Genomic DNA, 15,149 nt, shown 5'->3' on the forward strand with positions numbered 1-15,149 from the left:
GATTGTATGGGAAATGCCCGATAAGATCGGCAGCTGGACAACCAGCCAGGTGGGATAACTCTTTCATTGGAGAGGGGCACAGTTTGGAGTGGTGCTCCATAAAACAGAATCATGTGGAACCTTCCCAGCACAGTTAATCAGCTTAGGCCAATTGCACACTCTCTCTGCCTGATCTACCTCACAGGGGCGCTGTGAAAATGAAATGGAGACAAGAGGCTGTCTGGGGTCACCAGTAGAGGAGAAAGGCAGGGTGCTGACAAAGTCATTAAATAAATAAAGGCACACCTGGCTCTTTTTGCAAGAGGCAACAAAGCAATCAATTGTTTAGTCCTGCTCCTTTAAGGAAGGGATGGTGTGCTTTAGACTGGTTTGCTTCTGCAGGGAGCTGTCCTTTCAGCACCACACAGCTCTCTAGCAGAAAGGCACCAGTTGCTGTGGAAAACTGCCTGAGGCCCCAGGCTCAGCAAGGCGCTGGCCAAGAAGATGTACAAGAGAAACAGCAGTGGCTGCCCAAAATCCAACCAGAAACTTTCCTGCTGGGAGGCAGAAATGTTGGAGTAGATCACGAGAGAGAGAGGGGGGAGAGAGAGAGAGAGAGAGAGAGAGAGAGAGAGGACTCTAGATAAAAGGGTAATTCTGCATCTGGAAAACAAGTGTGTGTGTGGAGAGGGTAGAGAGAAAGCTAAGGAGCCAGCGGGTATAAGGAATTATAGCAGAGTACAGTGATTTTGTAAGGGGCAGGACTATTTGAATTTGAGGAAAATGTGAAACCAGGGAGTGTGTGAGTCCAAAAAAGGCAAGCGTGAAAGTTATCTCTTTGTCAAAAGGAAAGAACATTTGTGTGCATGCATGCTGCATGCTCAGCATCGCTGTGAGTGTGTGAGGGCACAAATGCAGCTACGGATGCGGGAAAGTGGAATGCGCACATGGCTTGCAAATTCTCAAGCATACTTGAGAATTTGAATGTTCAGAAGCCAGAAAGAGGGCCAGGGGAAGGTTAATTAGGCTGGGTGAGGAGGTGGGGTCTCTGTGAGCAAGCTAGCAATGCTGTGCAGACCGTATGTGCAACAGCCTGCAGTCAAAAGTTCAGTGGATAAACCCTGAGCCCACAGTGAACAGAACGCAGTTGGCAGCGGCATGGCTAGAACGGAGCACACATTCCAAGCGTTGTTGACGTGTTCAGAAGAGGGAGTTTGAACAAGCACAAGGAAAGCCAACGGTGACAGCCTCTCTTCATCCGAGCCAGAAGAAAAAACGTCTGTTGCCGGAGCCCACCTGCAAATCCTTCCCGAGCAACTTGGACCGCCCGGTGATAACAACAGCTTGGATGTGTGCTGTTCCCAAATTTCAGCCCTGCAAGATCAGACACTGCCTCCTTGCTATTTCTCCTGACCGGCTGGACTCAAAGTAAGTGCGTATAGATCAGCCATCGAAAGAAGGTGTGGGAGGGAGAGATATACGAGAGCAATTAGAGGACTTAAGTATCAAAGTGGGGGAGTGCCTGTTGTCTGAGAAAGATAGAAGGTGTAGAGTTGGAGGTGTTATTTCAGCACCAGGGATGGGGAAATAATCTATTCAGCAGTTCAGGGGTGAGGATCGGACGCCGCCATGCAATTATAGCTCATTGTTCCTGACCTGGAGGACCCAGGTGAACCCAATCTCATCAGATCTTAGAAACTAAGCAGGTCAGTCATGGTTAGTGGTTAGATTCCAGACAGGCACAGAAGTCCAGGGTTGCTATACAAAGGCAGACAATGGCAAACCATCCCTGTTTACCAGAAGAGTTTGGATTTATACCCCACCTTTCTCTCCTGAAGGAGACTCACGGTGGCTTACAAGCTCCTTTCCCTTCCTTTCCCCACAACAGACACTTTGAGAAGCAGGTGAGGCTGAGAGAGTTCAGAGAGGACTGTGACTAGCCCAAGGTCACCCAGAAGGAATGTAGGAGTGTGGAAACACATCTGGCTCACCAGATAAGCCTCTGCCACTCAGGTGGAGAAGTGGGGAATTAAAACTCGGTTCTCCAGGTTAGAATCCACCCGCTCTTAACCACTACGCCATGCTGGCTCTCAGGTTTTCTGAGGTGTGTGGCCGTGGTCCAGTAGTTTTTGCTACTTTTTCACCCTCCCCTTCTCCCTAAGGTGGATGGGCGATGACCAAATGACAGACCCCCTCTCCCTCCCCTCCCCCCCCCCGGGTGGGTGGGCCATGATCAAATGATGGGAGTGCATTTCTGGGTATTTGCTGCACTCTTGGATTTACTACCATTCAATCAAGGGAGGGAAGGCAAAATGTTATAGGACAAAATCATGAGATCTTGGAAACTAAGCAAGGTCAGTGCTTGGAAAGGAGTCCTCCAGGGAAGAGTCAGCACAGTGCAGTGGTTAAGAGGGCTAGACTCTAGAGCAGGGGTAGGGAACCTGCGGCTCTCCAGATGTTCAGGAACTGCAATTCCCATCAGCCTCTGTCAGCATGGCCAATTGGCCATGCTGGTAGGGGCTGATGGGAATTGTAGTTCCTGAACATCTGGAGAGCCGCAGGTTCCCTACCCCTGCTCTAGAGGGCTAGACTGGATTGGATTCCCCCTGGTTTGTTTCCCTGTTGCCACACCTGAAGTCTGCTGGGTGACCCTGGGCCAGCCTCAGAACTCTCTCAGCCCCACCTGCCTCACAAAGTGTCTGTGGAGGGGAGAGGGAGGGAAAGGAGCTGGTCAGCCACTGTGAGACTCCTTACAGTTGAGAGAAGCAGAGTATAAATCCAAACCCTTCTTCTCTTCTGCAGAGGAAGGCCATGGCAAACCACCTCTGCTTCTCACTTGCCTTGAAGGCCCTTTGCTGGGGTCGCTGTAAGTCTGCAGTAACTTGACATCACAATACAGACGCACATAGTTCGATCACCTGGGGAACACTGAGATGCGGGGACAGCGCACGCCTAAGCTGTTGTTCTCACAGGGTGGTCCAAGTTTCTTGGGAAGAATTTGCAGGTGGGGCTCCAGCATCAGCATGGTGTAGTGGTTAAGAGCAGGAGCACTCTAATCTGGAGAACCCGGTTTGATCCCCCACTCTGCCACTTGAGCTGTGGAGGCTTATCTGGGGAACCAGATTAGCTTGTGCACTCCCAACACAGCTGGGTGACCTTTGGCAAGTCACAGTTCTTCCGAGCTCTCTCAGCCCCACCTACCTCACAGGGTGTTTGCTGTGGGGGGGGGGAGGGAGATTGTAAGCCCCTTTGACAGAAAGGGGGATATAAATCCAAACTCTTCTCTTCTGCTTATATCCAGCTTACTTTTTTCAGATTTGGATACCTCCCTCTGTACTTGGTGGATGTATCTAGAGGTCTGTGGTAGAAAAGGAGACGGCGGCGTGCTGGATTTTCAATGTCACACCCATGTGACAGGCAGAGCGACGAGCAATGAATGTCTCCTTCTATCTCTCTAAGATCCACGGCCTCCTGGAACTCTTGCAGAGAGACAACCTCTCACTCCCAGCCTTGCTGAACGGAAGCCAGCAGCTGGGCTGGGAGGAGCTGGAAAAGCTGCTCTTCCTGTTCGACAAGGACCCCGTGGACATCTGCCTCTTGGCCATGTATCTGGTGTCCTTCGTGGTGGGCTTCGTCGGCAACATCATGTCTCTGAGGATGCTCACCCGGAAGCGCCACCGCCGGATGCCCAGCCTGAGCGCCACCAGGAGCCTTCTCATCAACCTGGCCGTCTGTGACCTCATGGTGGTCTGCATATGCATGCCCATCACCGTGGGGAACTTGATCTACAAAGCCTGGGTCTACGGGGACTTCCTGTGCAGGGCAGTCCCTTTCATCCAGGCCGTGTCCGTCTCGGCCAGCGTCCTCAGCATCACGGTGATCAGCCTGAACCGCTATTACAGCGTGCACAACCCTCTCCACGCCCGGTCGTTCTTCACCCACCGGAAGATCTTAAGCGCCATCCTGGTGGTCTGGGTCTTGTCTTCGGGGATCTGCCTGCCCCTTGTGTTCATGAACAAAATGGACGAGATCGGGGTGAATCAGGGTCGTCCCCTGGTCTTCCCCATCTGCACTGAAGTCTGGCCTCAGCAGCGGACCAAGCAAGCCTACAACCTCCTCCTCTTCTCCACTCTCTACTGCCTGCCTGTCCTCTTCAACATGCTCATCTGCTGCTTAACGGTCCACAGGCTGTGGAGCCCCACCAGATCCCTCATCGCCCTGCACCAGACCTTGCCAGCTTCGCGGCTGAAGGTCCGCAAGAAAGTGGCTCAGATGGTGGTGGCGCTGGTCCTGCTCTTTGCCATCTCCTGGCTGCCCATTTACATGATGGACCTCTGGATCGAGTTCAACAGCCCCAAATCCTTGCAGGACGAAGCTCAGCCCCACTGGGTCCTCCAGTTCCGCCCCTTCGCCCAGTGGCTCAGCCTCACCAACTCCAGCCTCAACCCTATCTGCTACTGCTTCATGGGCAACCTCTACCGCTCAGCCAAGGAAATGAAGAACAGGTACCACAAGAAGATGGCTTCCCTGCTCAGCTTCTCCCTGTCCGAAAAGAGCCTGCCTTCCGCCGCCCCCGAGCTGCTGTCCTACAAGAGCTCCACAAGCAAAGAGCCCAACGTGATTGGAAGCGGTTGCTGGAAGAACCCTAACCCTAAAACAATCATGTGAAACCGCCCTCTGAGTTCTTTTTCTCTGAAAAACACTACTTTCTATTCAGAGGACCGCGTATAATTTTCAGAGGGCGAGTACGAATCAGGAGCTGTTAGAAACACATGTTACAACTCAGCCGATTCCTGTCTGAACCTTCTGTTTTTAAAGAACTCCTGGTCTACAACAACAGGGGAGAGAGGAGAAGAAGAAGAAGAGTTTGGATTTATATCCCCCCTTTCTCACCTGTAAGGAGACTCAAAGGGGCTTACAAACTCCTTTCCCTTCCCCACTCACCACAAATACCCTGTGAGGTGGGTGAGGCTGAGAGAACTCCAAAGATCTGTGAGTAGCCCAAGGTCACCCAGCTGGCATGTGTTGGAGTGCACAAGCTAATCTAGTTCCCCAGATAAGCCTCCACAGCTCAAGTGGCAGAGCAGGGAATCAAACCCAGTTCTCCAGATTAGAGTGCACCTGCTCTTAACCACTACGCCACGCTGGCTCTCTACGCCACGAAGGTCGGATGGGTGGCTTGTGTTTTCAGTTCAATGACACCAAAGTACAACTAGGGAAAATAAAGCTCTTGACTTGGGATCAACCTACTTCGCGTCCTAGGTCCCAGCCAATATTTTCCACTGAGGGATTTTGAACAGGGAATTCATCTCCTATCTAGTGAGCAAGAAAAGGCTCAGCCGATCGTCCAGCCCAAGAACATTTGTCGTTCTTTCCCCACACTCACTTGCAGCCCAATCTGCAACATGGGAATGTGCATTTAACTTTGTTGACTGTGTTTGCCAGTCCTCCTTTCCTATGCAAGCTGACTGAATGCGAAGGGACTCCTGTGTCTTTCAGGGATGAGCAGAAGGGGGGATTTGGAGCATCAAGCTTGTGGTGAAGAAAGCACTGGCAAGATTGAATTTCCTCTTCTACATGGTGGCTGGAGACAAATCTGGCCACCCCTTTCCCAGAACACGTTCCCTGGGGCATTTACCCCTTGCCTCACTCAAGGTAACCTATCCCACATTTAAACTATCTTTGACCGAGTCTTGTTTTCACTGGTCCCTGGAAAACTTCCAAAGAAAGAGATTCCTCAGTCTCTTTCATGAGCCACTTCACAGCTTACATGGTACCCATTTGGACAACTGGAAACACCAGGCGCACTGCAAAAAGAAACAGGGGTCAATTCCCATAGTTAAGAGAAGAAGAAGAAGAAGAGTTTGGATTTATATCCCACCTTACTCTCCTCTAAGGAGACTCAAGGTGGTTTACAAACTCATTTCCCTTCCTCTCTCCACAACAGACACCTTGTGAGGCAGGTGGGGCTGAGAGAGTCCAGAGAAACTGTGACTAGCCCAAGGTCACCCAGCAGGACTGTAGGAGTGCAGAAACACATCCGGTTCACTAGATAAGCCTCCGCCACTCAGGTGGAGGAGTGGGGAATCAAACCCAGTTCTCCAGATTAGAATCCACCTGCTCTTAAGCATTACACCACGCTGGCTCTCAATTAAAATGGTGGCTTTCCAAATGGGGAAAGGAAGGACAGAAGAGAGGGAAGTTACTGTAGGTTTTTTTCTCATTAGCAAAACGGGGCCAAAGTCTAAGGGGCATCATTCGTCCAACAGAAAACCGGCCACCGAGAGAGATTAATAATTAATTTTAGCTCATTAATGATGGAGATTCCATTCGCATTGCACCCTTTCCACGCCATCTGGCACTTGGAGTACTGCGCCGGTGAGAGTTATGGCTGGAGAGCAGAAAGCCACAGGGATAGTTCCTGCACTGCACGCGTGCAGAGTAGCAAGGGCTGTTGCCAGCACCCAGGTGGGGCCTGGAGATTTTCCAGAATTATATCTGATCTCAAGACAACAGGGACCAATTCCCCTTGTGTTGTGCTGGAAGCTGCTGCCAAAACAACACTTTAAAAAGACCTGCACCACCATCCAAATCAGTTCAGAAGGTCTTTGCTGGTCCTGTGGTGCCCAGGGGCACCATGTTGAAGACACCTGCTACAGGTAATGCTAGCAACAAGGCCTGCAAAATCCTGGCCCTTAACACTGCAGGCCACTGTTTGGATTAGGAGGAGGAGGAGGAGGAGGTGGAGGAGGAGGAGGAGGAGGAGGAGGAGGAGGAGGAGGAGGAGGAGGAGGAGGAGAGTTGGATTTATATCCCCCTCTTTCTTTCCTGTAGGACACTCAGGTCGAATCCCCACTACCGTCTTAGCCAGGTTTCAGAACACAAACTAACCAGGTTTGAGGTTGTTTGTGTTCTGAAACCTGGCTAAGACGGTAGTGGGGATTCGACCGGGGAGGTCATCCCTCAAACCTGGTTAGTTTGTGTTCTGAAACCTGGCTAAGACGGTAGTGGGGATTCGACCTCACAGGGGCTTACAAACTCCTTACCCTTCCCTCCTCACAACAAACACCCTGTGAGGTGGGTGGGGCTGAGAGAGCTCCGAAGAACTGTGACTAGCCCAAGGTCACCCAGCTGGCGTGTGTGGGAGTGCACAGGCTAATCTGAATTCCCCAGATAAGCCTCCACAGCTCAGGGAGCAGAGCGGGGAATCAAACCCGGTTCCTCCAGATTAGAGTGCACCTGCTCTTAACCAACTATGCCAGTGCTGCTCCCTTTTAAGGGCCCCCGTTCACCCTTGAGAGGTATCCTGACCTTCAGTGTGGGTGTTCTGTTTGGCTAACATGTTTAAACATCCTGTCCTCCAAGACGGAACAGAATCCAGCTGTGAACCTGTCAGGATTTTACAAGTGCCTGCTTCCGCCAGTCAAGCGAGAGTTAACAGCTGAAGTGACTTGCCGAGAATCACGTGAGCTTCAGATAAGATCTCTCCTTCCTTCTTGCAGCAAAAGCGGAGAGACAGACACACGGGCACAGACACCCAGACTGAGTATTTGCATAGATAAGAGTTTGCTGTTCCTATATTTAGTGTAACTTTATTTGTTATCCAGTAAAGTTTCTCAAAACAACTCACTTGCACCTCTGCTCTGTTATTTACTCTAATAATTCACTGCAATACCAACGGGACCCCTCCACCGGGGAGAGATCTTCAAGGAGGTATCCCCCAAATCCTCGGCTGCTTGGACTTCAAGACACTCTTTCTATGTAGGGTTGCCAGATCCAAGTTGAGAAACACCTGGATTTTGGGCGGGGCCTTAGGAGGGCATGGTTTAGGGAACGGTGGGACTTCAATGGGGCATAATGCTATGGAGCCCACCCTCCAAAGCAGCTCATTTTCTCTGCGTGAACTGATCTCATAGAATCTTAGAGTTGGAAGATACCAAGGACCAGATACTAAGACACCATACTTGGTATGGAAGACACCCAGATGGCCAAGGGCCATCAAGCCCAACCCCCTCCCATGCAGCAACACACAACTCCCGACACATGTTCATCCAGCCTGTGGTTTAAAACCTGCACTGAAGGAGACTCCACCACACTCCGAGGTAGTGCATCCCACGTTCAAACAGTTCTTACCAGAGGTGGGATCCAGCAGGTTCTCACCAGTTCCCAAGAGTGGGTTACTAATTATTTGTGTGTGCCGAGAGGGGGTTACTAATTGGGTCCACTTTTCCGTTAGAAATTCCACTAGGTCCAAAAATAATAAAGTCCTGTTGTTTCCTATGTGGCTGGTTAGCAAAGGTAGAAAACGGGATAATTCTCCCTGTTGGGCTGTTTTAAAAACATGTTTTAGAAATATGGTAAAGTTCCTTGTTTAAGGAAAGTATCCTTCTTTTGATTTCTAGAAACAAAATTAAGTATTTGAAAGTATTATTTGACAGGTATTATTCCTCTGAGTGGTAGTTGTTTCTGTTGGCAGCAGACGATAGGACTTGCTATGATGAGTTTAAATTACAGACAGAAAGATACCAGCTGGAAATTAGGAACTTTTTTTTACAGTAAGATTTTTTTACAGTAACAGAGAAATTATTAATGCCCAGCCCCCGGAATGCCCGGCCACGCCCCCGTCATGCCCTGCCCAGCCCCATTGGCGCTACGCACTGTTTGAATCCCACCACCATGGGAACCTGTTGCTAAAATTTTTGGATCCCACCACTAGTTCTTACTGTTGGGAAGTTCTTCCTAACGTTTAGGTGGAATCTCTTTTCCTGCACCTTGAATCCAAAATCCACTTGCAAACAATTGTGAAAGTGGATTGAAAGTGCATTATTTTGCATGTGCGAAGTATCCTAAGTTAAACGCTCTCGCCACTATTCTGTGCTGACTCTGAACCCTGCTTGCCAACCGAAGCTGACCGATTGACACAAAGGAATGAATTACTTATCTCTAGCACATACCAGTGTTATTATACTAGCTAGATGTTTGGACCAGCAGACCTGGGCTCACTCTTCCATGTAACCAACTAGAAGACCTTGAGCCCGTGGTTTTCTCTTACCTTAGCCTACCTCACAGAGTTGCCTGTGAAAGGAAAATCACTTCTTGGAGAAAAAGCAGGAACTGAAATTATAAAATAGACAACGGCCCTCCAATATCGCCAGACACCAAATGACATGAATGCTGAAGTAAAATATTGTCGAGAGAAGCGCACAGATGGTGAAGCTGGAACAGTTGCTGGATGTCTACTAAACATTGGCCCCCGAGAGCAGTCAGGGTACATTCATCATTAAAATAGAGAGGTGTGCTTTCTGTGCTCTTTCCCAGTGGCCAGGGCCACCACATCTATAGCAAATTGTTCCCACCAGAGAAAATGTTCAAGCTTTGAGAAACAGCTGTGGAATTTGCCTGAGAGGAGACAAAACATTCCCCTTATGTCTGATTAAATAGCAATCATGTACTTGTTGAAGTTGTTTATTTTCGCCTTAAGATCTCAGAAATCCACCTGTTGCCCCAGCACCCATGTAATTCCCACTTTCAAGACATCTCCATTTGCCTGAAAACCTCAGCTGCCTTTGTATTTTCAGCCAATGACAATTGCAATCTTTCATCTTCCGTGTCCTTTTTAAAAAAGTGTTGACGTAACAACGAATAAAGCAAATAAAAGTAAATCACAAGGCGTACCTTCTGATGGTGCACAGAGATGTCTTCCCAACGGTTTGCAAGTCAGCAGGAGATAATTTAGAAGACTGAGGTTGATCTTTACGTCTGGATACAAACAGCTCAGTTTTAGAGTTACGCTAGAGTTTGGCTCCCCTTTTTCAGAATATGTTATGGTACCAGGATGAATGGTAACTAAAACATAAGACTGAGAAACCACAAGCATTGCATAGTGGATATACAGGGGTGAGGGGTGAGGTCTCCAGTGAGGTCCCCAAAAGACAGTATATCATTATACCCCATTGAGGGAGAAGACGACGAAGATTTTGGATTTATATCCCCCCTTTCTCTCCTGTTTGGAGACTCACAGGGGCTTACAATCTCTTCCCCCCCCACCCCCCGCGCAACAAACATCCTGTGAGGTGGGTGGAACTGAGAGAGCTCTGAAGAACTGTGACTAGCCCAACGTCACCCAGCTGTCTGGAGACTCAAGGTGGCCTACAAGCTCCTTTCCCTTCCTCTCCCCACAACAGACACCTTGTGAGGCAGGTGGGGCTGGGAATGTTCAGAGAGAACTATGACTAGCCCAAAGTCACCCAGCAAGAATGTAGGAGTCACCAGATAAGCCTCAGCCACTCAGGTGGAGGAGTGGGGAATCAAACCCGGTTCTCCAGATTAGAATCCACCTGCTCTTAACCACTACACCACACTGGCAGCCCCACTTCCAGATCACCCAAGTGGCAAGGAGTTCCATCCGCTAATGCTTCCCCTCTGGTGGGCTCCCTTTGGGGTCCGTAAAACAGAACTTAAAAGGCCAATCCTAAAAACCCTTTCCAGGCCGCATAGAAACAGACTCAATTTGCATTCTGAGAAACTCGGAATGGCACTGTAACCTTTACCAAACAGGTCCCGTAGCAATTTCAATCCTGATTTTATAGAACTTGTTTGTTTTCTCCCCTTTGCATGGTTGAGTTTTTGAAATGAATTGTGTTTTATTGTCGCGTTTCATATTTGCCATTCGCTGCCTCGGGCGCCTGCTGGCTTGACAGGCAACGTATCAATCTCCCAAAGCAATTAATAAAGCCGCGTTTTGTGGATGTATCTCCCACAAGCACTCAAGCTTTCCAGCAGCCAAAGACACCGCTCTCGACGGGGCTGAGAAATGAAAAGGGGTTAATAACCTTTTCTCCCTTCTTGCTGATCCCACGCTGCCTTTATATCACGTAATGCTGTTTGGCCTTTATCAAATCACCCGCTGCAGCAGCCGCCACGGCCTGTTGGCATCGTTAACAGGGAAACATTTTTGCTCAATTATCCCCTACAGATAATAGGAAAACCAACCTCTGGCACCTCTTCAGGAGATTCGGCCATTGTGTGTTTTTCAGCCCCACGCTATCATGAACTCTAATGGTTTTAACAGTTTTGCCGGAGCCCTGAGCGCTATATAGCAAACCCTTCCATCTTGAAATGCTCCATTTCCCAAAACAGTTTTCACATCGGGGAATCTCTGCTTTAAGACGGGCCAGAGGGAAGTCGCTTATGATAAGCAGTGGTTCAAGGTCAAAATTGCGAGTATAAGTATTAGCAGCTGCATTGGAGTACTTCTGCAAGATCTATGCTTTAAAATATCTTAGCTGTTACCCCCGTGGTGGTGAACCTTTGGCACTTCAGATGTTATGGCTGATGGGAATTGTAGTCCATAACATCTGGAGTGCCAAAGGTTCGCCACCACTGAGCATAGCCAATGTTCCCTGCCCTAGCCTCACTGGCAAAGAGTTCATAACACACTCCTATGAGGAAGGCCAAGACCTCTCTGTTTGTATGGCTCTGCATGACATCACAGCAGTCAAGCCAATGGCACTGAGCCCAGATCTAACTGAGCATGCCCATCATCCCAGTAATCAGCTGCCACCAGACCATGCAGGGCATCCAATCCTTGAGTGCTTTTGATATTGAAACAGCTATTTGTGTTGGCTGGACAATACCATAATTTATTTATTGTATTTATAACATCATTATTTATTTATTTATGTTATTGTAATTTATTTATTATTGCCCCTTGGCTCGTGATGGTTTAGGGGTAATAATTAGGACATTACATGATTAAAACCAAATAAAAGCCCCCAAACTCTCATCCCCGTATTTAGAATCATAGGGTTGGAAGGAGCCCTGCAGTTAAAGTCTGTTCATTTATATATTTATACCAATCTGTTTTGGGGAGCCGACTTCTGGCTGAAAAGCAGGGGTTTTCCATACATGCGAAAACCACATAATAAGGAAATTGTTTCAATGAAACTGTAATTGGCGATCTGGTTGGCCTGCCCCACCTCGCAGGGACACCTGAACAAACGGACCGCTTTCTGGTTAGGGCCTTCATAGGGCTCACGAGCTCTCTGGCAGCCCACACTTATGGATTCCTGACTGTGGCAATATGAGAAATGTACTCATGATCTGTCAGTCCTAATTTCCATCAGACTGTGGCCCCTTCCGCACACGCAGAATAATGCACTTTCAATCCACTTTCACAATTGTTTGTAAGTGGATTTTGCCATTCCGCACAGTAAAGTCCAGTTTCAAAGTGGATTGAAAGTGGATCGAAAGTGCATTATTCTGCATGTATGGAAGGGGCCTGACACTTACCTGGGGCCTGACACTTACCTGGGCTCACTAACCCTAATGACAATCCTTGGGGGATTAGGCAGAGAGAGAGAGGAGAGGGATTCTCATGGGCTCCCCCAGGGATGTCGTGGCTGAGCAGAGACTGGTGCCGCAGAGCACGGGAGCTCCGTGAGAACCCTGTTCCAGCTCAGGAGACCAAAAGTCCTTGATGTGTCATTCAATCGGCCTCTCCAGGTCCGCCTCATATCACAGCCTATCAGCCGCTCGGCCCCTTGGCATTTCCAGCCTGTGACTCAATGAAGTCCTTTCCTGGATCTTATTGCAAGAACGCTCTCAGCCCTCCTTAACAAAAGCCAGAGGAGGAGAATTCAGACAGGTTAACTGAGTTAAGAAGAGGTGCCAGACTGCAATTACCCACCTTTGACTTGAACCCTCCGGCGCAACCACCTAAGAACCTCTTTCATTCACTCACTGAGGGTGTGAGAGAGTGCAGGGGAGAGAGATGTTGATTCATAGGATGGGGAGAGGTTGTTACCAGAGAGGCAGCTTGTATATTGGAAGGACCCAGTAAGGCAATTACACACAACTTGTATATTGCAAGGACCCAGTAAGGCAATTACACACAACTTGTATATTGCAATATTGCAACACATAACTTGTATATTGAAATATACACGGGCCCAATAAGGCAATTGCATGCAACTTGTATATCGCAAGGACCCAGTAAGGCAATTTCACACAACTTGGATATTGCAAGGACCCAGTAAAGGAATTTCACACAACTTTTATGAGCTCATGGCCCCCTTTCAAATTCTGACCCAATGGTGGGTGCAACCACAAAATGCCACAGGAGGCGGAGTCAGCTGCCCAGTCTATTTATTTATAAATGTGCAGAGGGGAAGAGTAGTAATTTTAAAATGCTATGACAAAGAAGAGCAAGAAAATAAAACCAGTACTGTGGTGGATGCAGCCTCTGAAATATTACTTTTATGATTATCTATGCATCCAATCTAATCTCCAGTAGCCAATCGGAAGCTCGGCTGGGCAACAACCATCACCTGGCCTCATCCACATTCTATGAACACCTGGCTAAACTCCAGGAAAGGTGTGGAGTGACTATGATGCCCAAAGGTACCCCGTTGGGACCCCAGAATGGTGTAGTGGTTAAGAGCAGGTGCACTCTAATCTGGAGAACTGGGTTTGATTCCCTGCTCTGACACTTGAGATGTGGAGGCTTAGCTGGGGAACCAGATTAGCTTGTGCACTCCAACACATGCCAGCTGGGTGACCTTGGGCTAGTCACAGTTCTTCAGAGCTCTCTCAGCCCCACCCACCTCACAGGGTGTTTGTTGAGGGGGGGGGAAGGGAAAGGAGTTTGTCAGCCCCTTTGAGTCTCCTATAGGAGAGAAAGAGGGGATATAAATCCAAACTTTTCTCTTCTTCTTCTGGATAGATTAGGGTCTCTCATAGGTGCCATGATGGAATGTTGAAGACTTCTGTGGAATGCCTCTATTTTTTAATTTGTACATAGTTCATTTTGAATGCCTGGTAAGTGAATGGCATGGGTGGGTGGGGGAGCTAAAAACATAGCTGTCTCCCCTTCAGCACTGCAGGGCTGATTAGATGCTTTCCTCATCACAACACATCCTCAGCTCCACTCTACCAAGAAGATCTCCACCACATTAGTGGCTCCCTTGGGCAGCAGCAGTCGTACATCTAGTGCGGCATCAGAGGAAGAAGAAGAAGAGTTTGGATTTATACCCCACCTTTCTCTCCTGTAAGGCTTACAAGAGCGGTGGGATCCAAAAATTTTAATAACAGGTTCCGATGGTGGTAGGATTCAAACAGTGGCGGCGGCGCACACACGCACCTCCAGTCCCTATTGGGCAGGGAGGTTGCTTTAGTAACCCCTTCTTGGCACTCAGAAAAAATTAGTAACCACTTCTCTAGAACTGGTTGGATCCCACCTCTGGCTCACAAGCTCCTTTCCCTTCCTCTCCCCACAACAGACACCTTGTGAGACAGGTGGGGCTGAGAGAGTTCTCAGAGAACTGTGACTAGCCCAAGGTCACCAGAAACACATCTGGTTCACCAGATAAGCCTCTGCCACTCAGGTGGAGGAGTGGGGAATCAAACCCAGTTCTCCAGATTAGAATCCACCTGCTCTTAACCATGACACAACGCTGGCTCTCACGCTGGAGAATTCTGGTCAGCATCTTCTCTATTTCTCCCACGAGTTACCAGATACCCACCATAAATATGTCCAAATCCCCTTTGAAAGTCATGTACATTTGGGCCCACAAGCATTGAAAGCAATTCCTCTTGGATTCAGAGCACTGCCGATATAAAAAGGATGGGCTTGCTTGTGGTCACATCTTGATTAGTAAAGTTCCAAAAGCACACAATAAAATAGTGGTGCTGATAATTCAGCACCGGGGGAACAAACACAGGCTGGAAAGCTTATCTTTCCGCTATCCCAGGGACAATGTAATGGAAACTTCTTAAACCAATTACTGGGAAGGAAATCGAGCTGCCAAATGCATTAAAGCTCACAGGTACTTGCTGATATATTACGATAAAGGCTCAGACGGTTAAATGAATAAAGGTATTTAATGGACAGCACACAAGAAAAACGAGAGGATGCTACAGAGCCATTAGCAGGGAGTGGGGTCGTTTTTGGTTTCCGACGAGACCCAAATATTACCTTCCAGACCTTCCAATACACCAATTCCACAGCGTGGAAATGGGATTGAATGTCGGAGAATGGTGTCATTCCAAACAACTCCACAGCAAAACAATGCTGTCACCTCCCTTGTCCTCTTGACTAAAATCAAATAAATCTGCAACCGGTTGGCCATCAAATACCTACCAATGGATAGTAGAAAATTCCGCTCACATTA

At 48.6% G+C, this 15,149-nt stretch overlaps 1 protein-coding gene across 1 annotated transcript; it reads left to right on the forward strand.

The window, feature by feature from the left end:
* Positions 1-3,411: 3,411 nt before the first annotated feature.
* Positions 3,412-4,647, forward strand: LOC125431405 (galanin receptor type 1-like). Its single transcript, XM_048494169.1, has one exon. It carries the CDS (start codon positions 3,412-3,414, stop codon positions 4,645-4,647), a length of 1,236 nt encoding a protein of 411 aa, XP_048350126.1.
* The last annotated feature ends 10,502 nt before the right edge of the window (positions 4,648-15,149 follow it).

This window comes from Sphaerodactylus townsendi, linkage group LG04, assembly GCF_021028975.2.
Source record: "Sphaerodactylus townsendi isolate TG3544 linkage group LG04, MPM_Stown_v2.3, whole genome shotgun sequence".
Classification (NCBI taxonomy): Eukaryota; Metazoa; Chordata; class Lepidosauria; order Squamata; family Sphaerodactylidae; genus Sphaerodactylus; species Sphaerodactylus townsendi.

What these genes read in the sequence shown, in the direction of transcription:
- LOC125431405 (XM_048494169.1), top strand. Translation starts at nt 3,412, where the DNA reads ATGAATGTCTCCTTCTATCTCTCTAAGATCCACGGCCTCCTGGAACTC.